This window comes from Alternaria arbusti (genome assembly GCF_024043155.1).
Source record: "Alternaria arbusti strain BMP 1465 chromosome Unknown scaffold_7, whole genome shotgun sequence".
Classification (NCBI taxonomy): Eukaryota; Fungi; Ascomycota; class Dothideomycetes; order Pleosporales; family Pleosporaceae; genus Alternaria; species Alternaria arbusti.
The window spans coordinates 919,090-943,876 of NW_026249947.1; the positions used below are offsets into that span (position 1 = coordinate 919,090).

The 24,787-nt window shown below is 54.0% G+C and overlaps 4 protein-coding genes across 4 annotated transcripts; all 4 read right to left on the reverse strand.

Moving 5' to 3' along the window:
• Positions 1 to 4,044: 4,044 nt before the first annotated feature.
• J4E86_006125 (uncharacterized protein) lies at positions 4,045 to 4,714 on the reverse strand (the record flags this gene model as incomplete). Its single annotated transcript, XM_051446656.1, has 3 exons — positions 4,045 to 4,094; positions 4,149 to 4,354; positions 4,392 to 4,714. 3 exons carry the CDS (start codon positions 4,712 to 4,714, stop codon positions 4,045 to 4,047), a joined length of 579 nt encoding a protein of 192 aa, XP_051302231.1.
• Positions 4,715 to 5,048: 334 nt separating this feature from the next.
• Positions 5,049 to 6,209, reverse strand: J4E86_006126 (uncharacterized protein; the record flags this gene model as incomplete). Its single annotated transcript, XM_051446657.1, has 3 exons — positions 5,049 to 5,168; positions 5,209 to 5,588; positions 5,993 to 6,209. 3 exons carry the CDS (start codon positions 6,207 to 6,209, stop codon positions 5,049 to 5,051), a joined length of 717 nt encoding a protein of 238 aa, XP_051302232.1.
• Positions 6,210 to 7,194: 985 nt separating this feature from the next.
• Positions 7,195 to 7,478, reverse strand: J4E86_006127 (uncharacterized protein; the record flags this gene model as incomplete). The annotated part of the gene is made up of 2 exons (XM_051446658.1): positions 7,195 to 7,430; positions 7,472 to 7,478. The coding sequence occupies 2 exons, from the start codon at positions 7,476 to 7,478 to the stop codon at positions 7,195 to 7,197; spliced, it is 243 nt and encodes an 80-aa protein (XP_051302233.1).
• Positions 7,479 to 18,705: 11,227 nt separating this feature from the next.
• On the reverse strand, positions 18,706 to 23,845 carry J4E86_006128 (uncharacterized protein; the record flags this gene model as incomplete). Its single annotated transcript, XM_051446659.1, has 6 exons — positions 18,706 to 20,820; positions 20,868 to 20,921; positions 20,973 to 21,409; positions 21,453 to 23,077; positions 23,123 to 23,276; positions 23,323 to 23,845. The coding sequence occupies 6 exons, from the start codon at positions 23,843 to 23,845 to the stop codon at positions 18,706 to 18,708; spliced, it is 4,908 nt and encodes a 1,635-aa protein (XP_051302234.1).
• Between the last annotated feature and the right edge of the window lie 942 nt (positions 23,846 to 24,787).

A 24,787-nucleotide genomic window follows, 5' to 3' on the forward strand; every position in this document is an offset into this window, starting at 1 on the left:
CCAATATTCATTGTGATCGTCAAATGCTCTCCATTGCGCCCGCTCATATCGTGGTGAAGAGTTCGTTCTATTTCTTGCCGCGTTTGGCTTCGAGGAAAAGTACTTGTTTCCGCACTGTCTGCTGTCAGCCATGTTCCTGCATCTAGCCTGCCCCGCGAAGACCCGCGGGTTCTTCAATTGCCCCAAAATTGCATCCACTCTAGTATGACGTCGTGTGTAAGGCCGGCGCGCCCAAGGTCGATGGAGGGAAAGGAGCGATGGGGTCGTACCGATGGGGTCGTATTTGAGCATGCTCAGCGGTTGATGCGCACGTGGTCTTTGCATCGTCCGGTAGTAGCCCGTCATGGCCATCGAAATCAGGCGCACCATAATGGTACGGGACTTTGCTGTGAGGCTCGTCGTCAGCGCATGCCCGCAGATGTGTGAGTCGTGGGAGGGTGCATTGCGGATTGACGGGGGCGTTGTGTTGGCTTCTAAGGGCTTGATATTTGAGTAAAGCGAGAGCACATACCTTTCTTCGCCATTGCGACAGGCGGAGATGTGTGGTGCCGACGTCAACGGTGGTGATGTCGCTGCGTGACGATTTGCAGATGCGGATCTTGGCCCGGAGGTTCTGCGGCGCCAAGCCAATCAGCCAATCAGCGTCGATTGAGGTCTTCGCGGCACCAAAGTTCAGCTGTGCCCGTCAAACCTCTTCGTTCCAACCATCGCGGCCATGGTCTGGTTCACGCCTCTCACCTTTGACCTCGCCATGTCCGGGTCTCGCCCAGAACAATGCTGCTCTACCTTGCATCATCCGAGTCCTGACTGACGCTTGCATAAGTGCACGCTACACGTACCCCTCGCGTTCCCTTCAGAACTCTTCTTCTTCTTCGCGACTCTTCCAACTTTGGCTGTCATTAGTGTCCTTTCGATCGTTCCACCAATTCCATTGTTATTTCCAGATTGGAAGCCCATGTGTACTATCGTCATCCCATTTCTCTTGCGACATGTCTCCATCACCAAATTCGGCGATGACGACGTCATATGCAAACCGTCATCGACATGACTGGCGTATGTCACTCACTCCGAATTCGAACGCCGGGCGATGTTGAGAAATACATGGATTGATATACCTAAAAATGTTGGAGCAGAGCAACCTGCAGACCCACGCGACATGCCGTTCCATGTAGCGGGCGAGCAGAACAGCTCTGCGTCCATGCATATACGCAACCTGCCTTCCGCATCTGCGTAACGGGCGCAGCAAGTATACTTGATGACACCATTCTAGATCCGACCCCTCGAGTTCTGGAAGACAGGGCATGCACTTTGGTTTCTTCTCGGCTCCAGTTTCGGGACACTACTATCGCCCTGAGGCAGTAGGTCCTTTTCTGTGGAGCCGTTGTACTGGTTGGAAAAAAAAGCGGCGTTCGAAGATCGCGTATCCCCTTGGAAGACCAGGACCAACGTCGAACCGATACCAACGATGAGCTCAGAAAGCACTCGCAAAAAAAAGCCACGGATTGACAGACCTGGATATCAGCAGCTTTTCAAAGTTGATAACAAGACACCATAGCCTGGGATGGATGCTCGACGAACCCTTATGTCGCTTGTCCGTACTCAGCGCGCCGGCGTTGTCAGCAAAAAAGAGCGCGGAAAGCAAGTCCGTGCTGCCGTCGCCTTGCGTGTTCGAATCGCTGACCTTACGCAAGGCAAAGTGAAGCCAAAAGATTCGCAAAAAAAATGTTAGCGTCTCTTTGATTGAGCGTGTCATCCTTAGTGCAGGGGCCATGCTAATCTTCTCTGTATCGTTTCAAATGACCAAATGCCCGAAGGCAAAGGGAAACTCGATTGTGGTGGTTATATACCCAAGGTCGAGCGGTGAGGGTGTTTGTTTGCGTCGAGCGGGTACCCGGGCTTGTGCGCAGCAACAAGGCAGCAGGCGGCGTGTGGCATGCGCTAAGCGCCGGCAGGGGGCCGAGGGGAGAGGAGAAGAGTTCCGAGACGGCTGGTCAAGGTTGAGTCGATGTTAGCATGGCCTGCAGATGGAGTGTTGAGCATACCTTTGGTGCGGCGCTTCCTGCGACCCCGGCCTCGCACTACGACGATGGAGCGTCAAAGTGGCGCCTGGAGCCAAGGCGATACCCTTGAAATGCTTTATAGTCTGCTTTTGATGTTGTCGCATCCTTCGGAAGCTGCTTTGGCTATCTGATCAGCTTTGAACGACATCCGTGGAATTGAGGTTGAAGATCCACCAACCGTGACGCATTCCGGCAATCAGTTAGCCAGAAGAGAAGGAGGCAGACATGAAAGAAACGGATGAGAAGGGACGGATGTAGCAGCTTGCTGATGATGCTTAAGCGTATCTGCGACAACGTTAGCTGTACGCGAATGGGAAGAGCAGAGCAGACGACGACACTCAACACTATGGCGTTGGGTGTATTGCGAAGACTGGACAAGAGCTCATCGCATGAATAACCTGGAGAAGGCAGACCGCCCGCGGTCAGCATGCTGTTGTCCTGAGAGGAACGAGGCACTTACCGTCGAATCCGAGAAGAGCACATGCGCGTATGCGACACCAACCGGTTAGCATGATGCTGACTTGGGGGATCAGAGGTACTCACCGTCACGCCGCTGGGTACGAGTGAGGAAGCTGGAAGAGCACATTGCGCGCATACGACACCATACGGTTAGCAGGATGTTGTCTTGGAGAGAGGAGGTACTTACCTTGAAAGTAGCCGTCAAGACTGGAAGTCCGCCGCGGAGTCGAACAAGGTCAGAATACACGCATCGCATTAGCAAAGTCCATATCTTTGAGCACTTGGTCGATTCGAACGACACTCACCAGATGCGTGGCGCCGCCGCCGACACCAGAAGCTGCCAAATTCGATCAAGTGTCCTCAATTTCATGTGAAGTATGGGAAATGTACGGACGACCCAGAACATCAGTCCAATCAATTGGAAAAGATGCTTAACCCACGCCCGACCATCGAGCTGTGGGTCTATACAGGACAAAAGCCCTGAATAGCAACTCGAAATGCGACTTGCTCTTGGGAGCCGCTCAGTGAGAGGCCACTATGAGGAAGTGGTCTCACTACCTTAGAGGTTGATGCGACTCCCTGAAACCAACATTGGGACTGCGATCGATCAGAGAAAGAGATGAGGACATGAGAACACGCCGGTAGTGTCTGAATACTTGGGTCAGCTGATCAATGGGAACAAAACTCACAAGATACTTTGGCCGCTACGGAAAACGACGCGCGACAATGCTACCAGTGTTGATTGGTGATCGGGCGGAGTTGCCGCGAGTGGAAGATGAGAAGCCGTCAGGCGATGCGACCAGGAAGAGGAGCCAGGCGAGGAGGCGTATATCTTGGTGATCAGCAATGTGCTTCACCACCGAGCATTTGGTCAAGGCACTTACTGCGATAAAGTAATCAAGACCAAAGCCTGCCGGAACGCGAATTGAAGTGCCTGGTGCCCAAGTTAGTGAAGGAGCCGGATCTTCATACACTTGTTCAATATGAACGACACTCACAAGATAGCATCCGCCGTTCCGAATGATTGGGCTCGAGAAAGCTGACCATCGTCAACGCCAGTCGGGAAGGCGTGCATGCAGAACATCAGTATAAGTCACAGCCATCGAGCATTTGGTCGGAAGTACTTACAGCGATGCGACTGTCAGTCGAAAGCGAGCGCGATACCGGAGATCATGCGTTTGAAGTCAGCCACCGTCTCAAACCTCCGATCATCTAGTCAATTTGACCGACACTCACAGATTGCTGTCGGCGCTCCTGGAGACGACGCCAGAGATAGCCGCCATTGGATCAAGGGCTGGGGAAAGAGATAGGACTCAAATCTCGGCGGTGCGGACTGGAGAAGCTACTATGAGGAAGTAGTCTCGGAAGATTATCGCACCGCCTTGAGAAGTGCAGAGCGAGCGTCGGTACAAGCCGAGAGGAGATGTGGAAGAGTTAGCTATGGTCTTGTATGAAGGGGAGCGAAGAAGGGAGTACTTACCGGAAGCGAAGATACGCAGCCAGGTCAACATCAAAGGCGGAAGCATCATATCACGCAGGCAAAAGGGACCGAATAGGTATCAAACAAGTATAAATCTGAGAAGGGTTAGCAACTGGAACCGGGAAGAGAAGCAGGGATGGGAGACTTACTATATCTACCGCAACACCAAGGAGGGTTTCCTTCGATACTTCTCATCATCCACTCCACCAACTCATCCTCGCCTGGGCGTGTCTTAACATATGTAATCTCGCCAAAGCCCTGGAAGAAGGAGCGGAGCTCGTCCTTGGTGACGTAGCCGGAGAGACCGCCAATAAAGACGGTGGTGTTGTTGGGGTCAGTGAACTGGTTCCATGCGCTGGGAGTCAGTGAAAGAGTGAATGAAGCGGAGGGACCGCAGCCGTGGCGAAGATTGATCTAGCATAGGCCCTGGACTGTATGTGTTCTCGAAGTCGTCGCTGCGGTAACTCTTTGGCGATGGTAAAAATGTACAGGAAACCTTGTGCACCGGCACAATATGCTCTTGTCCAGGACAGAGCTGTTGGCGGTCATCCCATGGGGCGTCATCGGGGAAGGCAGACGCTGAGACCCGGGGAGGAGGCCGCTTCAAGCGTGAGCCACTGAACGGAATAGGCGGACCAGTGGGACTGAAGTATGCGTTGCGATGCGACGGCCTCTGGCGGTGATGTTCTCGTAACCTGCGGGCTTGATGCCCCATTGTGTCATGCGACGTTCGCCTTCTTCTGAATGTTTGTGAAGCTGGTGAGATCGGGCGTAGCCTCGCGCGGCTTGTTGAAGGGCGGGGACTCCTTTTGCCTCCAGAGGGCTTGGAGTGCGAATATCTGGCATCTTGGTAATGTTACTGGGCGACCTGCGGTCGAAGAACCCGAACCCGGAATCGACAGTAGAGCTGACGCATCCTATCACGTCCGCCGCCGAAGCCTCCATCGCGTCCTCTCCGAAAGTGGCGATTGGGTAGTGGTAGCAGTCATGTCCATATCATCTCAAGCCATTACACACCAGTTACCAGTTTCATCCATATCCATCTCAAATCAGACCAACTCCTTGTGCATCTCAAGGACCTGAGCCTTGGTACCAGACAGCGCCATAGCAGCGTACAGATTCTCCTCGAAGCCTGCCTGAGGGCTAATATCACTGAACATCTCCTTGCGCTTGTTGACGAGTAGCACGAAATGGCGAGGTGGATAGCACAGAAGCTAGCGAATCCGTCTGGTAGTGTCCAGTAGATTGGCTTCGGTACCTGGCCTCCCTGTCGCCGCGCATCCTGAGGACGGGCTGCTCCGAGACGGGCTTCTGGCGAGGTTTCGAAAGTTTGCGACCAACGACGACACGCGCGAGGATCGGGTTGGAGAGCTTGCGCTTAGCGGCATCCTCGTCACCGCCGCCGCCCTGATCCGGAGTGGTGTTCCTCCCCGAAAGAGGCGTGCGCTTGTTGACGAGTAGCAGATCCGGAGTGGTGTTCCTCCCCGAAAGAGGCGATAAGTACTTGAACTCTTCAGCTGATTCAAGATGGTGAACTCCGTCCGCAGGAGCTGGAGGCAGCGGCGATGGAGAGGAGAAGTCGTGGCACTCTAGGCACGGGCTACGAGCATACAGCAGTAGCGAGGTAGCAGTCTAAGCCGTATCAGATGGAGACCGCCATCCGGGCATGAAGTATTCCAGGGCGTCACAGGATACTGCGATGTATGGGCTTCGTCTGTCGACGATATGCTCGTACTACTGGTTGGGTGAAGAGATATCGGCTGCTTCTGAACTGTCGCCCCAAGACAAGCGCCAACCCTAGGATGGGGAAGGCGGCTTACAGCTTGGGGTATGAAATATTCAACATACCCGAAGGCGGTGGGCGCTGAGATGGTAGCCGATCTCGCCGAACATCAGAGCAGGTCTTGACGTGGTTGCCGTTGGTACGAGCTATCGGAGGAGATGAAGTATGCGTTGCGATGCCATCGCGTTGGTGTCGTGAAACACAAAGTACTTCTTGCCGATGAGGGTGGCCAGAGGAAGCGCTGAAACCAAGTGCTAGCAGCTATGCGTTGGCTCATCTCCGCCATCTTGGTATGCAGGTTTACTCTCGTGATGCCCGGGAATGTCTGTGGGGTACCGTATCGATCCTCAAGACTCTGTTCTTGGACGTGAAGGACAGGAGTACGTGATCGTGCGGGATGCATTTCGAACTTGTCGTCGTTGAGCATGGGGCGTGAAAGCTGTTGATGTTGTGGCGCAACGTTGTAGGCATTTGGGCGAGAGGCCTGCCGGAGAAGTTTGCGGAAGACCAAGCGCAACGAAGTCCACGTACTTGATGAGCAGGTCGATGTTGTAGTTGTTGAACAGATGCTCTGCATTTATCGCCAACTCCAAGATCCAAACATCTGTCTTTGTGCGCCATGACAAGAGGTGTGAGTTCTTCTCTGCTCACCACGGGGAGTATCTGGGGTGCTGGGCATCTTGACTGCCGACGCTACGTCGTTGTTCTGGCTGCCACGCTTGGCAACGGTGACATTGGCCCTGGGCAGAACGTACTGCTCTTTGACTTCTCGCGACTCCGGGTTCTGATTCGGGAGATGGGATGTCTCGATCGTACGTAGGAAGTAAAAGCGGACTTGCTGCATTAGACCTCTCCTCGCCGTGGTCGCCGAATACTCATGTCGCCATCCGAAGACGGGCGCCAACCCCATGCTGGGGAAGACGACTTACCATGAACGCCAACCCTATCGGTAGAGAAGGCGGCTTACCATGGGCACCAACCCATCATTAGGGAAGGCGACTTGTCGCTGTCGAATCCTCCTCTTCGAAGCCGGCCTGAGGGCCAGCATCGTCCTCCTCAAAGTCCTCTCCTTGAACGTACTCATGTACCATGGTAATGACCTTCTGGAACACGTCCATCAACAACAATAAGAACAACATTGTCCCACATTCTGGATCGTTTCTTGGTTCATATCGGCCATGTAAAGAGGCGATGTGGGAGTGTAGTAGCTGCATGGAGGAGCCAACGAGCCAAGGAGGTAAGGAGGTTGAAGCGAAACCAAGGCGTGGACGCGACGTCAGGAACGCCCTTCTGCGGGACCTCGACGGTGATAGACGCCTCCGGCAGTGCAGCAGAGGTAGTAATGGCGTAGCAACTGGACGAAGCAGAGCTTGAAGTTGACTCAAGCGTGACGGTCATGAAGATCGTCTCAGTCACGATGACGACTGGTCGGCGAACTCGTGCACCTTGGAGCCAGTCCCGAGATCCAAGAAGGAGAAGAGAGAAGAAAGATCAGCTTGTTGGGTCTCGACGAGCTCTCGAATCTGCTCCTCCTCGATGTATGTGGGGATGTTGACGATGCTCAGCTTGTTTGGGCTGTCCTTGACAACGGACGAAACCTCATCGCCAGGCGGGTATGCGTTCTCATCGGCGGTGGGAGTGATGTAGTCTTTGGGTCGGCAGATGGACCGACCCGATCCCACAGCACACAGGTCATGCCAACAAACGATGTGGGGATGCGCTTGTTGACGAGTAGCAGAAAAGCTTGCGTCTTGAACGTGTTGGGCCTTCCCGGGCCGACAGGTTGTAGATGGAGCAGATGTTATCGAGACCACCACAAGTGACGTCGGACGGCATTTCCTGTAGACGAGTTAGTATGGGTTTCAAGTAGGATGCAAGAAGCTACTCACCGGTCTTGTACTTCACTTGCCGATGGGTCGCTGCTTGTACCAACGAATATGTCCTGGCAGAAGCGAAAGGCGTGAACTTCGAGTACCTTCCATCTTCCAACCAAGAACGCTGCAACGCTTGCAAAAGTAGGAAAGATAGCGACGTCGCATTGCGATTGCAAATGACCTTGGAAGTGTTATAAGGCTGGCGTTCGAGACGGTTTCTCAGCGGGCGTCGATCTCGCTCGCTCGCGGCGGCGGTATCGGGGCGACACCAGCAAGTGATGTTGAGGTCTTACTGGCGACTGGAGCTCACTTGGCTACCCTCTCGTCGTGGGAGAGGGCATTGCCCGGGAGGCGGGTGCGACTCGGCGCGGACCCGGAGTCAGATTTTGCCTCCCATGCCCTGGGTGGATGGCAGGGCTTGTCGGGGTGCTGGTATCTGGCAAGCGTTAGTCAATGAAGAGGAATTGATTGAAGGGGAAAGATGATGCTCACTTCGTCTGACGCCAGCTCGCCTCTTCATTGTAGCTTGTTTTTGCTCAATGTCCCAGTGACACATCTTGCTTTGCTTCCAAGTGTACTGCTTGAACTTTCAGGGGCGGAAGGCGTTCTCGGCGAGGAATTGGCTTGACCACTCGCGGCGCGGTCGCCTAAACAAACGAAGACACCAGCAGGCAATGACCTTTCCTGCTGGGACTGCCCTGTTCAGCCATCTCCCTCAGACTAGGTGAGATGTTTCCAGGAAGCGCGGCGGGGACGCACAGAGACAGATTCACTTCCCACACTGAGACACGTTAGCAACAACCAAAGGGGAGTGGGCACTTACATCGCTTTCTATACTGAGACACGTTAGCAAAAGGCAAAGGTTGAGGACGACGTACATGCGATAGGCTATCGAAGCCTTAGGGTCGAATACGATTACTGCCCACGATGGGCGCATGGATCGTCTGTCTCAACCACATGGCATCTCGAGACGCTGACGTATCAGTGAGAGACAGCCTGAATACATGTTAGTAAATGGACGTCAACGACAGGAGTACGTGAATACTAAGCGTCGATGAGACGCTGATGAAAGGTATACTGCTCGATGATGTGCTGGCCAGCGCGTAGGTCGGCATGGATGGCGAGCTCGGATAAGGGGAGGAGAGAAAGAAAGGATGATATGGCGAGGATGCTTAGGAAAGCAAAATGATTGGAAGAAGGTTCAATGCGGTTAAGCACGACTATACTGGAGCTCAGTTAGCCGACCTTCTCCGAAGAGAAGGGCGTTACCAGGAGGCGGCAACGGGGAGCCAGAGTCAGATTTTTGCCATCCCACCCTGGAACACTAGTTAGCCGACGACGGAGGAGGGGGGATACGTACGTGCAGAGGTTGCCTTGTCATGTTGTACAGCGGTGGCATCCGATATGTCACTTCTTCTCTTGGGCGAAGGCGAGAGAAGTGAAAGAGGGAGATATCGGAAGAAAAACGGAAGTCGGTTGATGCTTGCGCGCGCAAGCCTCGTTGAGCGTCTGGGAAAAGCTGAAAGCCGGTTGTGGGAGGCGTCTCGGTTCGTGGTGTTGAGCTCGATCGAAGGCGGCAGCGATACCCTGGATGTAGTCAGCCTGAGTGGTCGCCTTGATAAGGTATCTGGGGTACTCGGTAGGGGGATGGGTAAGGTTTGAGGTGCCATGTACTGGTATCGTTAGTCAATGAGCTCGATGAGGGAAGGGAATGGACTTAGAAGTGGACCAAGAGTTGTCGCAATGGTCATGAGGGGCCAGCATGCATGAGATCGACAAGTAGCGCGTTGCTATTGCAATACAGAATGCGGCAAGCTAGAGCAGTCGATCATCTACTGATACTTGGCCACCATGGTCTGAGAGAGGTCAGTAAAGAGGGGGATGACAAACCTGGATGAAGGAGGGTGGGGGAGATAAGGGGATGGAGGTGGAAGGGCAAGCACCACTAGACAAAGGTCAGTCAAAGAACTCATGATGTAAGGTAGAAGAGATAACATACCAATGGGTGGACATAGTCGTTTTGTGAGTAAAGATTGCGGGGTAGTGACGCTGGGTGGTCCGACGAAGATACTGCTGGCGACGACAGCAAGTGCCGTAATGCAGGCGCTGCGACTACAGATCGGGGATTAGCAGGTCGAGGCGACACCGCGCTGATGGCGACATCGCAATGTTAAAGGAGGGGAGAGGATACCTGAAGCGGTGGTCAGAGCTGGCGACGGCAAGATGTGCCATGAAGTGACCCAGCGACTACAAGTTGCGGATTAGCATGACAAGGGCGACGCCGTATCAATGACGACGTCGCAATGTTAGAGGAGGGGAGGGGATACTTGTAGAGGTGGTTGGAGCTGGCTCCTGGAGCGGGGTACTAGACCAGACGCGCGACGGCAGCGCCGGCGAGGTCATCGTCAGCAAAGTTCAAGGCAAGGAGGGTAAGATACTGATGGAAGGGTTATACTCATCCCCATGCAAAGCATGGGCGACGGACTCCAGGCGAGGCAAGAGGTGGCGGGGAGAGCCAAAGTCAGCGCTACTGCTATCAAAATCAGCGGGCTGTCAGAAAAGCAGTGGGGGGATACCTTGAGGCAATTGCCAAGTAGAGTAGAGGTGTTGAAAGAGGAAAATGAAGCTTTGAGGAGCAGAGAAAGGGCGATTGCGAGGCAATTTGGGGTGGTGGTTGTGAGAGAAGGAGGGAGGGAGGGAGTGAGACAAAAAGCTCTGATTTATGCTAAGGCAGCTAGCTGAGAGAGCGGCGGTGACGGCGAGTTGTTCGATAGTATCAATATCACCGCAAGCAATGAGACAGGGGTGGGCAGACGGCGGCAGCTTGATGCATCTGCCACTGAGACACTGCAACACCAAGAGAAGAGCTGGGAGGACGACGATGATGATTTTAGATAGCTATATAGTATTGCATCCTCCTCGCGAGGCCTTGAAGTCCTATCCTGCCGTGTTGTGTTGGTGATCCTGACCTTGCTTTGCCTTTGACGCTAGTGATAATCTCCGCGGGCCCCTTCAACACCATCACCACTGCCAAGCCTGCACCGACTTGAGATGGCCCAGAGACTTACAGAAGCTTGAGCCCAAGCTGCTCAAAGACGGATGAAGCCCCTGAAGCTGTTGCATGTATCGGAAAGAGGCACAGCAACTCTGCTGAAGACGGGCGGCGTCGAGGTAGCCGTGACCTCCGAGACCACAGCTGGAGGTGACGACCTTACCTCAGTCGAGAACTACGAGGATGCTAGGGGGCATCCAGCGACAGCAGGAACTTCCGAGTATCTGCTTACTTGTGAGTATATGAACAAGGGTTGTGACTTACATCGCCCAGGGCGGGCACCAAAACGCGTCTTCCGACATCCACCAGCGCGGAGACCTCTACCAGCACCACACCTCAACCAACTCGATGAGCTGGGCGAAAGACTACCCTCCACAACTGCCTCCGTGGCATAGAAGTGGCGACGGAATCGGCGATGGCGACGGCGGAGATATTGGGCGGCGCACGAACAAGTCCGATCGAATACAACCCAAGGGCAGCACAAGGGCGCGCAGATACTGTATGGGATGGAGCTTCCAGTCCGCACAGATTTGCCCCTGGAATACGAAAGGCTTGAGCTCTCCTCGCGTCTCGATCCCGCAAGACTTCTTCGACAGGGGCACGATCATGTCCGATGACCCTCTGCACATCGGGGCTAGACGAGCTACACGACAACCATCACCTCCTCGAGCATCGGCGCGCCAACATGAACGGCCTCTCCTCTCTTCTCATCGAACAGCGCAACTCACCGGCAAAGGCACAACAGGGGCTCTGCTGGCGACGAACAAACAGACCGACAAAGGGCGGGAACGGCGGCGGCAGAACAACCTCAACCGGCAACGGCGTCTCAAGTTTCCAGCTTACTGGGCGCCTGGGAGATCCACGGGAGAGACCGATACTTCCAAAGTCTTCAGGACGGCGATGAGCGTGAATGAAGTCTTTGTCGACCTACCTCTCGCAGCGCGACTCCGCCGAACTTGCGCCACCACCCTGGGCATACCCCGCAAACCTTTCCCACGTCGAACCTCCGCAGCGCTCTCGCCGTGGCAGACGCCTCCTTCACAGCACGCACCGGTGCCGAAGCCTCGACGACATCGCGGCAATACTTGAGGCGAGCGACAAAGACCAGTACACCAGAGGCGCAGCCAGGATACGGAGGCGACGCGGCCATGCGAAGGCTTCATATCATGCACACAAAGGTAAGCAAGCCCCAGAGGGAACTCCTTGGCTAGGCGAGGCATCGACCGACCGAGCTACGGTCCGATCATGCATGCGGAGGCATCCTTCTTCCCGTGACGAGCCTTCCGAACATCATCAGCCGGATGGCCGGCAGTCTCCAAGACCTACAGGAACTTATGCTAATCTCCTGATCATAGTGCCCAGAGCTGCGCCGTACAGCTTTATCCGCCGGTACCAAGCCTCCCAGCATCCGCCCGCCTTTCGCATCTGCGCGCCAAGAACCCCGCGAAGGAATATAAAGGACACGCAGGAGGTTGAGCGATACAAGCAGCGGTGCAAAACACCGGGCTCATGAGGACCGCCGACGCTGGATGCTGGAGCACATTTCCGTACCGGCGGGAAATTCCACAAGTCAACTTGCTTGCGCGGCAGCCACCCCGCCGGCTTTTTTGCCAGCTGCATGGTCTAGGCGAAGCAGCGACAATTTGCACCTCCGCGTCCCCAGCCTCAGTCGCCTTCTTCTACCGCGGACCGCGTCGTCGCAGGACGTCTGCTCACGGCCACATGCATCGAATTGAGCGATTCCGCACAAGCAGCATCAACGTAGAACATGGCTGAAAGATCTGCATACGACAAGGAGTACGCGAGAGCCATTGCCTCAGGGCGAAGGCGAGACGCAGCATCAAGCTCTCCGCAAGCTTCTTCAGCGACATGGACATGACGTGACGGCTGATAGTCATGCTCGGCCTCTTCCAGAGCTCGCCCCGGTTCGACCCGCATAAGCAGCATGATGTTGAGGACAAGAAACAACCACAGTGGAGAACCATGGGTTGCAGGAGACGCAGAGAGCCGGCGAAGACATGGTAAGAGTTTACTGTAGCATGATGACAAGGACTGACTACGAAGCAGTAAAATACCAGCATTCAACGGCTGCGGTAGAGCGACACGGCAGCCGCAGTACGCCCTCCGCCAGACAACACCGTCGAACGATCCCTCCTCTTCCCCACGCGCAGACGTCTCATCGGATACGACCGGCAGCTGCGGCATGACAATACGAAAAGGACGGACAACCTCGAAGGAAGAAGATTGGGAAAGGAGATAAACGTCGCGAGGAAAGGCAGAGAAACAACGAGACGATGTTGAACATACCTTCGTCATACGAAAGCCGGGGCGTCGAACCGCATGCCGCGATGCACCGCTGTCGGAGGAAGCGCATCGCACGGCAGCAGCATGTTAGGAGCAAGACTTTGCAAATCTATGCCGGCCGAGCAACGAGGCTGCACACAATTTCCTGGATCCACGACTTCGCTGGCGTCCATGATGGCGGCGGGCGTGATGCAGGATGGGAGAAGTTTGATGAGGCGAGATGTGCTTCTGGCAAACTTCAGCTAAACCATTTTCGTCTAAGGCCCCGCTCAGTCGCTCGCCGACGCGTCGAAGCGCTCTCCTACCTTCCTCATGACATTTGAACATCAACCGCATGTAACGTCTACAATCATGTGCACAACGACAATAAAATTCGACGGAAGAGATGGCCCGATAATGCAGCTTGCGATGCCATCGCGCTGCAGATGGAAGAACCGCCGAGCGGAGAAGACACGGACGCGCATCGGCAGCGCCAAGCCTCCCTCTACACGCGTGGAAGATAGCCACGTCTGAAGACCGCCACCGAAAAGCCAGCAGGATCTTCTGTGCCTTAGCAACTACTTCGTTAGCGACAGCCAATCATCGGATGCTCAAGACGAAGTGGAGATGTGTTGCTCGGTTTTACAGAGATGTTACAGAAGAAAACAGATGTAACGGTCTTCAGGAATCGGAAAAGGTATTCCAAGCATAGCAAAGAGTGCAGAGGAGCCATGCTTACCGTCGTTCATTCCGCGCTGCTTCTCGGACCTCGCACGAGAATGACCGCTCTTCGACCATGCGTTCCCGGCGGTGCATGCCAAACCGACTACGACGATGTCGATACCTATAATGCTGCGCAAGCCCAACTGCACCGCTCGATCTGGCCCCATGCCTTGTTAGCGAAGTTCGACAAAGACTTGGCTTCAAAATTCGGAGATAGCATCGCGTATTCAGTAAAGGCGGGTACTCAAAACCGAAATGTACAGAAGAGGGCACAAGAAATCGCTGCGAGTAAAGGCATTGCAGTCGATAAACGAGGTACACTGGCTGATCGCACCCGTGTTCATGCCCTCGTAAGGTCATGCCCTCATAAGGGTAAGGTGGAAGTATATCGGGAAACAGGTTCATCATAACACAATAGAAGAGGAGGAGATGGCAGTACATACCTTCGGCTTGAACTGGCGCCGAAACGGACCTCCGGGTGTGTGAGGATGCTCAACGACTGCAAACGCCGACTTTGCGAAACGGCGCTTACCTGGAAGCCACACTATGGGGCCGATGTCCTGCTCTCGTACCTCGTTAGCCAAGCTCGATCCTACAAACAAAGGCGATGAGAATGAGGTTCAAATTGCTCAGATCCGTTTTTGACATGTCAACTACCTAGATGCATCTGCCACAGGGGCCATGCATCTGGTTGTCGACGTTACCACTCAAGCCGTCATTTACAGTAAGGGTTAAATGGGGTATTCGGCAGAGTAAATCATCATTGCAACAACAAAACGCGAGAAACTGAGAAGGACTTACTTCGGGAACGTGCGAGTCGGCGGGTACACGTTCGCGATCCTGAATTACTGCTGGCGGCGGCAATTTCTGCTTTTGGTTGTCATCATGTCGATGTGCTGCCTCTATACAGAGACGAGTGGAGTGCAGTACATTGGTCGATATGTCGCATCGCGGTCAAGACCGAGCCAGCCTCCTGCATTGTCAGTCACAGCCAAGACATGTACGACAGGTAGCAAACAGAAGAGTGGGAAGCCTCAGAGTATGATACATGATAATGACCTCATGGGTTGTCAGAAGAGATGCTTAGTCGGTTGCTCATCATTGGCCAAGTCTTGGATGAAATGTCGCACGCTTACCTCGGAGACGACGGCCCTTGCAGTGGAGGCGTATGGGTGGGAAGGCCTTGGACAAACTTACTAGCATTGTCGCCAATAGCCTTGCCATCAAGGCCGGTGCTTCAGGAGCCTGTTGCTTGTCAGCACAGAAACAGTATCAGAGTCTCAAAGATCATGGAAAGAGAAGGAAAGATCAGAACTTTCGTTGTTCTCATGGATATTCGAAACGAGCAAGACGTGCTTAGAAAGTATCATCACGAAGATGAACAAAGTGGGAAGAGGTAGAAAGACTTATTCAACTGTCGCGGAATTGGGTCGCGAATGTGTCGACCATCCAGTCATGCCAACGTCTACATGCGTTGTCAGCGGAGTCTACCAACACAGTACGAGTTACAGAGTGGAAGTGTAATCTTCAGAACAGTTGAATGTCGCCATCGGAACTGACGAGCGTGCGTCGTCCGGTCTGAACCTTACTCTTTGATCATCATGAGGGGAGGTGGGCAAGTAACATGAACGACTGCGCACTTACCTTTGTTGGAGATGTTCTCGACTAGGGTACCATGTTAAAGTTCATGGAGTTGTACACCTGGTGACCTGGGTGACCTGGATGACCTGAATGACCTGGGTGGAATGGCATCCGTGGTGGTTGTGCGAGAGTGGAGGAAGCGTACAAATTCATGCTATTTGGGTACGATGGCAGAGCTGCCTGCGCCTCAATGTCAGCAAAACGAAGCTCAAACCTCGGTCAAGAAAAGCCCATGAGAACCCTCAGCGATAGGTTTCGACAGCGACTGTTCGGTGATTGGAATGAGTGTTGATGTATCATCATCGGGTACTTGGCACATGCGCAAGAGTTGGAATAGATGAGGGATGCGTACCGAGGATGACATGACGATGCGACCTACCAACCTACTGCAAGGTCGGCAACTCCGACACGTCGTTATCGTCTGCGAACTCGTCGCGAAAAACCTACTAGAGTGTTAACGGACATGCTCATCAAAGTTCTTGAAGAGGCTATCATCGTCTGAAAAGATGTATGAGAGCGACAAACCACACGCGGCACTCGCGGGGAGGAGCTAGCTCGCCATGGACCAGTCACGCATCGACCTGCAGATTTTGAAGATACTGCTCCTTCCTTGCCCAAGAGCAAATCGACCGAGTCGACTGGTAGTTGTAGTTTAAGAACAGATATCCGAGAGCGGGAGGTTTTGCAGGTCTTTTGTTGATCTCGGCGCGTGGGTGTACGAGTAAGGATATGGAAGATCGATCCTCCTACACCCTGCGCCTGCAGGGGGATATGAAGAGATGGGAGAAAAGAAGACGGTGTGGCGGACTTACCTAAGTCTGATGAAACCATGATGGCTGCGGCTGGTGCGCTCCACGAAACTACAGTTGAGTCAGCAAACGTCTGCGCTCGTACTCAAGTCGAAGACAGGTTGTTGGCATGTGCGAGCATGACAACCTATAGGCACATTTGCCGACGAGGGCAGCGCGAATGGAACAGTCATGCGTCCGCTACAGTAGATGCTTGAACGTGGTAGCTTCTCTTGTTTTGTTTGGTGTACTCTCTCGCCAGGGTACTGGTGTATGCTAATCTCCCAGGGCAGTATCGTTTCGTTCCACTTTTGTTCAAGGCTTATCTCTGCTGTAGTCTTGTTCTCGGCGCGCTGGATCTCCGAATCACCGGAGGGTCATGCGAGACAAGGGTATGGAACACCCATCCTCGCACACCCGGCGCCTGGGTCTGATATGGAAACGGGGAGTAGGAGAGGAGTCGAACGTTACCTGATGGAGCTAAGCTGAGGACTTTGGTGGTCTCGCGGTGGCGTCAAAGGAGTAAGACGGGTTGCGAAGGTCGACGCCGATGCCGAATCTAGAAAAGGTGTCAGCTTGCTCAAGGTCGTTACCCTTTCGACAGCAGTAAAACGACAAGAGTACGAAAGCGACGAAATGTACGAGCTTGACAACCATCCAGGCCGTACTGGTAGATGGCTACCACGGCGAGGGGAACAGTCAAGCGTCGACGCGGTCATTGCCCCCCTTGGTGATCGATCTCCAGGCCATCAGAGATTGGCGACGGTATCTGATTGTCATTCCACTTTGTCTCTGGGCTCGAGACGCGCTGCCCCAGCAGCGCCCAACAAGGACCAACAAACTCTCTCACCGCGTCATGGCTTCAATATAGGCCCCGGGAAGAAGGATGCGGTATGAAGAACCACAACCCAGGATGCGGGGCCAGATGCTCACCCAACGTGTCGGTCGGTATGGTCTGAGGAAGAAGGAAGACAGACTTACCTAGGGTTGTGACGTGGTCTTACTGTCCGTGTGGGCGGCGCGTCAATGTATGATAGGCGATTCGGGTGTGGATGACCATCGAACGGCCCGGCCAGGGAGAGCAGACTCGGAAGGTGGAAGGTACCTGCGAGCACATCCGTCAGTTGATGTACTTGAGTTGCTGGAAGAGAAAGAGAAGGACCCAGTACAAGAGTAAAGACTTGGCAAAGACTTGCCTGAGGCCTAAGGTCACATGGGTCTTGTGCGCATGAGGTAGGAAAGGGGAGTTGCGACTCGGTGACAGCCGAATCGCTCAGCGTTGATTAGGCGGACGTTGCTCACGCCGCTCTGACTGGAGCATACCTGAGGGGAGACCGACTAGATCACCATGGACTCGCTTGATGCGGTGGTCATGGCGGAGGTCGCGCATGTCCGAGCAAGACCTGCCAGCATCGCCGGTGAGGTTGGCGGCATCATCGCTACGAATGCTTGTCAGTATCAGCGCGCGCATGGCGAAGACCATAGTAGTCAACAAGGGCATGCCAGAGTGTGTTGTTAGGGGACATAGTCGCCGCCGCTGTCGCCGCGGAGGCCAGCAGCGGAGGTCCACGGCCAGGAGCTGAGCAGCGACATCTCACCTGGCTCTCTTGCCGCCGTGTACTGGGGATGGAAAGGGAGTTCAATTACTGGTCAAGGCCTTGTAGCCTTCTGGTGAGGTTTTTGTGGCTGCCGCCGCCTGAGGCGGGGTAGAGTTTGCCGGCTACAAGGTCAACAACAGGGCGTCGATCTCGATAGCACCACTTCGTTCGGCGGTCCAGTAAGCTGGAGCTGGCTCTTTGTACCTTTGGCCAGCTTCTCGCCAACTCTAGTGGTGTTCGAGAGCGGCGTGGTTGTGGGCAAGACCTGGAGCGATCTGGGACTCCCGCATCGCCGCCATCGTCAAGGCGCCGCAAAGGCTCAAGACGGGCATGGAACGAGAGAGAAAGTATGGGCAAGGTGCAAAGAGACCTTTGAAATGCGCACCAGCCTTGCAGAAGAAGGTTGTGGGTGGCCGTGATTTGGTGGTGTGGGTGGCAAAGGGGAGCTTGAAAAGGCCTGACAACATAACAAACCTTAGCGCCAAAAGCCTCCAGCAGCAGCACCGACCACCCTCCATCACTTGGTGAAGCACGTTCCAGGCGTTAATGGCTCCCCAGAGAGCGTCTGCACTTGTGCGAGCAGGCCAAGCTTGACATAATACAGGCTATATTGTACTCGCATTAGGTCTGCTACTTAGATCTACAGGATCCTCGCCACGTTGAACTTTTCTCCTTTTCTATCGTTTCCTTCGTAAAGACTACTCGCGAAAAGGACCTGCGCACGACGCTGTCTTCCCTCCGCGCACCTCGAGACACACAACACACACACGAACGACTCGAGCGGGACCCGATGTCGAGGACCGCAACAGTCTTCGAGAGTCCGCGATCTCCTCACGTAAACGCTTCGTCTACAAACCCTACTACGCTTCAACTCGACAATGCAGCTAGTCTAGCTCCTGGCGGAAGCGATCGTTATAGCCATCGCCGAATGCGGTGCCGCTCCTGCCTACACCACCGAGTTAGCTCAGTTCGATACAAGTTCATAGCGAGCGTCCTTACTCTGGCTCCTAGTAAGACGGGTCGAGGATCGACGGGTCGGACCACCAGTGGATATCTGCGATGAAGGCTGGCCACGCGGGGAGTACGCACCACTAGAAGACGGAGCCTGACGGGTGACACGACCACGCACACGGGAGGAAACGACAGGAGTCTTTGATCGGGACGAAGTTGAAGCACTTGCCTGCCCATACAACAGGGTCTTTTGTGCCTTCGGGCGCGAAGTCGAGGCTGACTTCCCAGAAGCATACGGGGGTTTTCCAGGGAGATCAGTAGAGGAGTTCAACGGGCGCGACTGAGATCTGGTCCGCTGCTTCTTTGAATCCGATTCCTTCTCCGTCAAGTCACTGCTACTCTTGCGCTTTTCGGTGTAACCCTGCTTTGTGGGATGCGTCACGCCGTGCTGTGATCCGGGTTGGGCACAGCGTCGAGGGTCGTACTGGTTGCTGGTCTGCTGTGACGAAGGTCTAGTCTGATCTCTAGGATCTAAGGCACTTGTGCCGCTACCGCCGAGCGCCTCCAGTGGTTTTCCGTACGTAGTATGTCGGGTGAAGCCTCCGCGCTCTTCCGTATGCATACCAGTACCAGACTGAGAGTATCTGAAGCTATTACCAGGAGGTGGCATCATTCGCGACGCTGTGTTGGCTTGCGATCGTGGTCGTCCGGATGATCGAGATGAGTGAGAGCCAGCCACAGATACGTTGTCGGCTGCCGGCGTTGCTTTTGCATTTGCATGGGCTGAGGCATGATTGGAAGAATCACGAACGTAACCACGAAGCATAGCACCTGAAGCAGGCTGGGTCTCATCCAGCGCTGCTAAGTCGTCGAGAGATATGCTACTCAAATTCAACGAGCTTGAGACTTGGCGATTGGGATCTTGCTGTGACGGTCGGAACATGTTGAATATATCCTGCGAGATAGATGCACTTCCAAGATCCTGAGTTTCTGTAGCCGTCCCAGGTTCGTGATCAATGCTGTCTGCGTTATTGGGGGTTTCATGAGTGTGATGTTGTGTTGCAAACAAGTCGTCATCGTCAAGCTGAGTCTGTGAGAACTCGGCGTCCAAGGCCCATGATGGCTTCTCAAAATGAGGACTCTGACCATGAAGACCGTCGAGCACCGAGTGGTTTTGTCGTTGAAGTTTCTTCCGGGGCTTCGCTGCCTGTACAGCATCGCGTGGATCCTGTAAGACACTCTTGCCACCCTGTACTTGGGAGCCGTCTTGTTGATTGCGGCGAACCTTTTCGCGTTCAGCCTTGATCACATCCTGATATTGTCGTTCAAGTCTCTGCATATTCGACTCTGCCTTTTCGCGATCAGCTGCTAGCTTGGCTTTGAACTGGTCTGCCGCGAGCCGTAAATCCGCTTCTGCTTTTTCTAATGCAGCGTCTTTCTCGGTCAGACGACGGTTCCAGTCATCAATCACGGTGCGATGTTGCTCATTCAGCTTCTCGCGCTCTTGATCGGCATCTTTTTGGCATCGAGATTCGTCTGCTTCCTTTGCAGCGCATAGTTCGGCTACGTCTTGTCGCAGTTTGCCCTCATTGGTCCGGGCTTGCTGAACTTTGGACGACACATCGTTCTTTTCCTCCTGAAGTTTAGAGATCTGATTGTGTAAAAGTTGGAGCGTATTGCTTGCATCTTGTTGTACTTTGCCAAGTGTAGTATCAGCCTCTTCGCGCATAGTTTGCATCGTCGTACGTTGTTCGACTGCTTGGGCTTGTGATTTAACGAGCAGACCTTGCAGCTCAGAGATCTTCTCGACGTTCTCCTCGCAACGGCGACTCAACTCAGCATGGCCCCTACTCTTGGTGTGAAGCTCTTCGGTCGTCTGTCGTAGCTGCTCTTGGATGTTTGTCGTTTCCAACGCCTTCGATTCAAGTGTGCGGATCTTGTCCTCTAGCTCATCAATCTGGGTATCCGCGGCGTCCAAATTGAAGCTCACTTCCTCATGTGCGTTTTCTTTCTCGTCGCGTTCAGTTGTGAGTCGATCAATTTCGCTCTTCAAGCTGCGTTCTTTCTCCATGAATCTACTCTCGCAGTCTTTGACGATCTCCTCTCGTATGGCGACGTCGTCTTCAACCTATTGACAGAATTAGTGAGGCCATGAGACGGGATGGTGGTTCCTACCCTATGCTTCTGCTGCAGTTCCTGTAGCTGCGTCTTGAGATCATCGGAGTGGCTCTGTCATTCGTCAAAAAAAGACGCAGTAGGCAGAAGATTGACGCCGCTCACCTTGTACGTATCTCTTTCCTGCTCAATCGTCTCGACCTTGTTATTTGCAGCTTCCAGGTCACCCTCAACCTTTTTCAACTGTTGGCGAAGGTCAACAGCTTCTCGCTCGAGCTTCTCTGTGTCGACGTGTGGGACGGGGGGAGAAACTCTCACTTCATTCAGATCCCGTTCCAGCTGATCGGATTGGTCCCGAAGATTGGCCTCGGACTGCTGTAGCTCCTTGATTTGCTCGTTGAGTTGATGGGAATGTTGCTGCTGCTCCTCGAGCTTCACCTTAAGAGAAACGTTTAGCTCCTGCGTTTTGCGGTTCTCGGTAGTAGCCTCATCGTATTTCAGCATCGCTTCCTGAAGGCTGTTCAGTCGCTCTCCGATAAAATTCCGGAGTTCCGTGTCAGGAGTTGGTTCGCTCCTTATGGTCCGGGAGAGGGTATCAAGACCTGAGTCCAATCTGTGCAACTAGTCAGCACATCAAAGATGCACAATAAGAAAGGATCATGACTTGCCGTTCGTGCACAAGACGCAACGTGCTTTCCATCTTCTCGATGTCCTTAGCTGTCAAGGCTGGCGACATCTGCAGGGTTCGCAAAGCGTCCAGACATTCTTCGATCGGGTCATTTCGATCGTCATGGGCAGGCGCCTGTTCAATCGATTTCTGGAGTGATTCCAACTTCTTGGCCAGGGTGTCAGAAGCATCGACAATCTTACCGGGAATACTCTGAACGCTTGACAGGAGCTGATTTTCCATGTGTTCGCGTTTTCTCCGCTCTTCTCCGATTTCGGCGTCCCGCTTGCCCAGATTTTCGATAAGATCTCTCCTCTTTGACTCCGATATGATGAACCGCCCGTAGACATCGTTGAGCGCGGACTTCATCTTCTTTTGAGTTGCAGCAAGCTTGTCAATTGAAGTCTCGCATTCGCGGTACAACGTCTTCTTTTCATCCTCAAGCTCGGTGATCTTCTCTGTCAGTGTCATCTGGCTGTGCTTTTGGAAGCTCGCAGCAGACTTCTGCAGCTTCTCGTAGTCCTGCTGAAGGCCATGCACGAACTTCTGGTTGGTTTTGGCCTTGTCGGTGAGTTGACTGAAAGCTTCTCTCAGGCTTCGAATGCTCGCATCACGCTCTGCGATAGTCTGGACATGATCGTTGATCGTGCCCTGAAGTCCTGCAATTTCCGCCTCGCGCTGCTCAGCGACGATCATGCTTTCATGCTTGGCCCGAAATTTGTCAGCCAACATCGCCACTCTCACGCTCTCCATTGCTTGATCAACACTGAGAGACATGGCCTGCTCCTGGGGGCTGTTTGGTACCGAACCACTGGGTCGTAGCTTTCTTCGAGGTTTAGCCACACGGTGAGATGCGTCCTGGTGGGAGATTCGATGTAGAACAGCTTCAGAATCCTTTGGCAGTGGGGCAGACTGTTGACTTCTTGCACATATTTCGGGCTGCTGCAGCTGATTGGACTGGATGGTCACAGCAACCGACTCGTCATTTTCTGGGATATGGAGGCCAGAGTCCTGAGCCGGCAATGGAGTACGTTCTTCGGCGGATGCCAGCCCGCGATCCTGATAGTGAACATCTGCGAGCGGCTGTTGCTCGCGCTCCGTATCGTCCACTTTCGGAGGCAAAGTCGATGTCACAAACATAGAGGACGTGGGGAACTCGCGCTGAGCGGAAGACTCTAGAAATTCTTGGAAGGTCGTGTCCGGAATGGTCTGAGTGGTGTTGCAGGACTCCTCGACGTGAGCGACAGACTCATGCTCTTTCATCAGCGGAGACTCCTCAATGTATGTATGCCCATCGAGGTCATTGATAGGGGCAGGTGCTTGCACTGCATGAGATTGGGATGTATGAACTGTTGCGTCGTCGATAGCAAGGGGCTTGCTGAATGTCTCGGCGACTGGTTTGCCCGTCGTCATGGCCTGTTGAGCGTGCCGAGCCAGAACGTTTGATCGAGGAGGCCGTTGCCCTTCACGCTGCTGAGAGAGCTGTCCTTTTCTCCCTTTCTTGCTCTTCTTGACAACACGGGCCTTGCTAGTTCCAGGAGCCGGCCTTGCATCGGGCTGTGCGGAAGGAGGAATTTTAGACGGCGTGTCCGCTTGGGTAGGTCTACGTAAGTCAGTGGAGTTCTGGACGCTTGCTATGAGCTCTTACGAAGGATATGCAGACTCGTTCTGTGACTCTTTGGCGGCCGGCTGTTGGAAGAGAAGTACTTCCTGATCGGTAGCAGGATTTGGCTTGTGGCGATCGACGTTGCCCGGGAAGACTGATGGTGAGACGTATGCAGGCTCTGTTGTCACACTGGCATCTATTCGCACGTTAGTCTGATCGGTTGAGATGGCGTGATTGCTTACCCTGAGATGCATGCACAACCTGCTTGTGAACACCAGGTGTTGTCGACTCAGTATCAGAAACAGACCTGGCGGTAAAGGCCTTGTCCTTAGGGGATGCCTTTCTGGGGACTTGGCTCGGTTGCGAACGTGTGAAAGCGAACGTGGATACATCTGCTGGTCCAGAGTTATTGTTCAATCCGGGTGTTTCTTTGGTGCGAGTGCTGAGAGCAAATGGAACCCAGGTTGATGTATGAATGTCCGCCTTTTTTGTTACTGCAGTGCGCTGCAACAATTCTGCAGTACCGGGACTAGTAGGCAGGTCGCTGAGGTCCGGCTCACGCTCGGGAGTGAAGTCATTACGAACGTAGTATCCGTCCTGATTCGGCTGAGTCTCAGGAACAATTGCATCGCTGTCAGGTTCTTGGGGGGCAGGCTTTTTGCGATCTCGCTCGTCATCGGTCAACTCGGGGCGTACTCCATGTCTTAGTCGTGAAGGCTTCTGCCGCTTCGGCACCTGCTTGCCTTGTCGAGGCAACTCGGCCATGGTGAGTGACAGCACTGCCAGGCGCGTTCGGACGCAAGGAAACCGTAGTAGGAACAACGCAGGCAGAAGATGAGAAGCGACGTGCTAGACGACTGCACCAGTAGACGAGGATGAAGTGTTGTGTGACAAGAGTGAGGGGCGACGAGGTTTGCAGCGGCGTCCTGCCTTCGTTCTTTCCTTCATCGACGCGAGGGAGTCACGGTTGAACAGAATGACGCCACACGTTCGGTCATGACGGCTGAGAAAAACATGGTGGAAGGCGCGATGGAAAGAAGAAGAACACCCACATCGCATACCTACATAGAACCAGTGAAGCACCTCCTCACGGCGTACATATTTCACACTGCAGTATGCTTTCCGGACGCATCTTCCAGATCATGCGTCGGATCCATGTCTGCCCACAGCCATTCGATCGATGATGTCTGCATGCAGTTTGCTGAGCTTGCTTTGAAGCTCTATAGCTGCCATTACAACCATCCGGCATGTTCCTGCTCTGTACCCCGCGCGGCCACAGGCACGTGACGGTAGACAAAGAGCATTGGAAGGCAAATCTTTGAGGGGTGAGTACTTACTCCAAAGTCGCCTCATGCAGCGCACCACACTGATCATCGCGGTGCACCTTTCCGATTGCGCGCATCCACCAGAATACCCAGGTAACATCGTACGATACTTGTCCCTAGATTAGAGAAGGTCATGTCGCCTGCCATGTGATTACTTTTTTTACGTCGTCTGGTCCACTCTGCGCCGAAACGTAGGTGGCTAACGTGGACTGCACCGGAGATGAGGAGCCAGAAATACCTCGATACCACGGGCTCACCGACTACAATAAGCGGCAGCTGCTACATGTACGCCGTGAGGTGGACGATGGGAGTCGTCGCCTTGCATGCTCCCCTGAAACGAAAGTGTGCGGCGACATAGCTAGCCGGGCGCTTCAGACCGGGG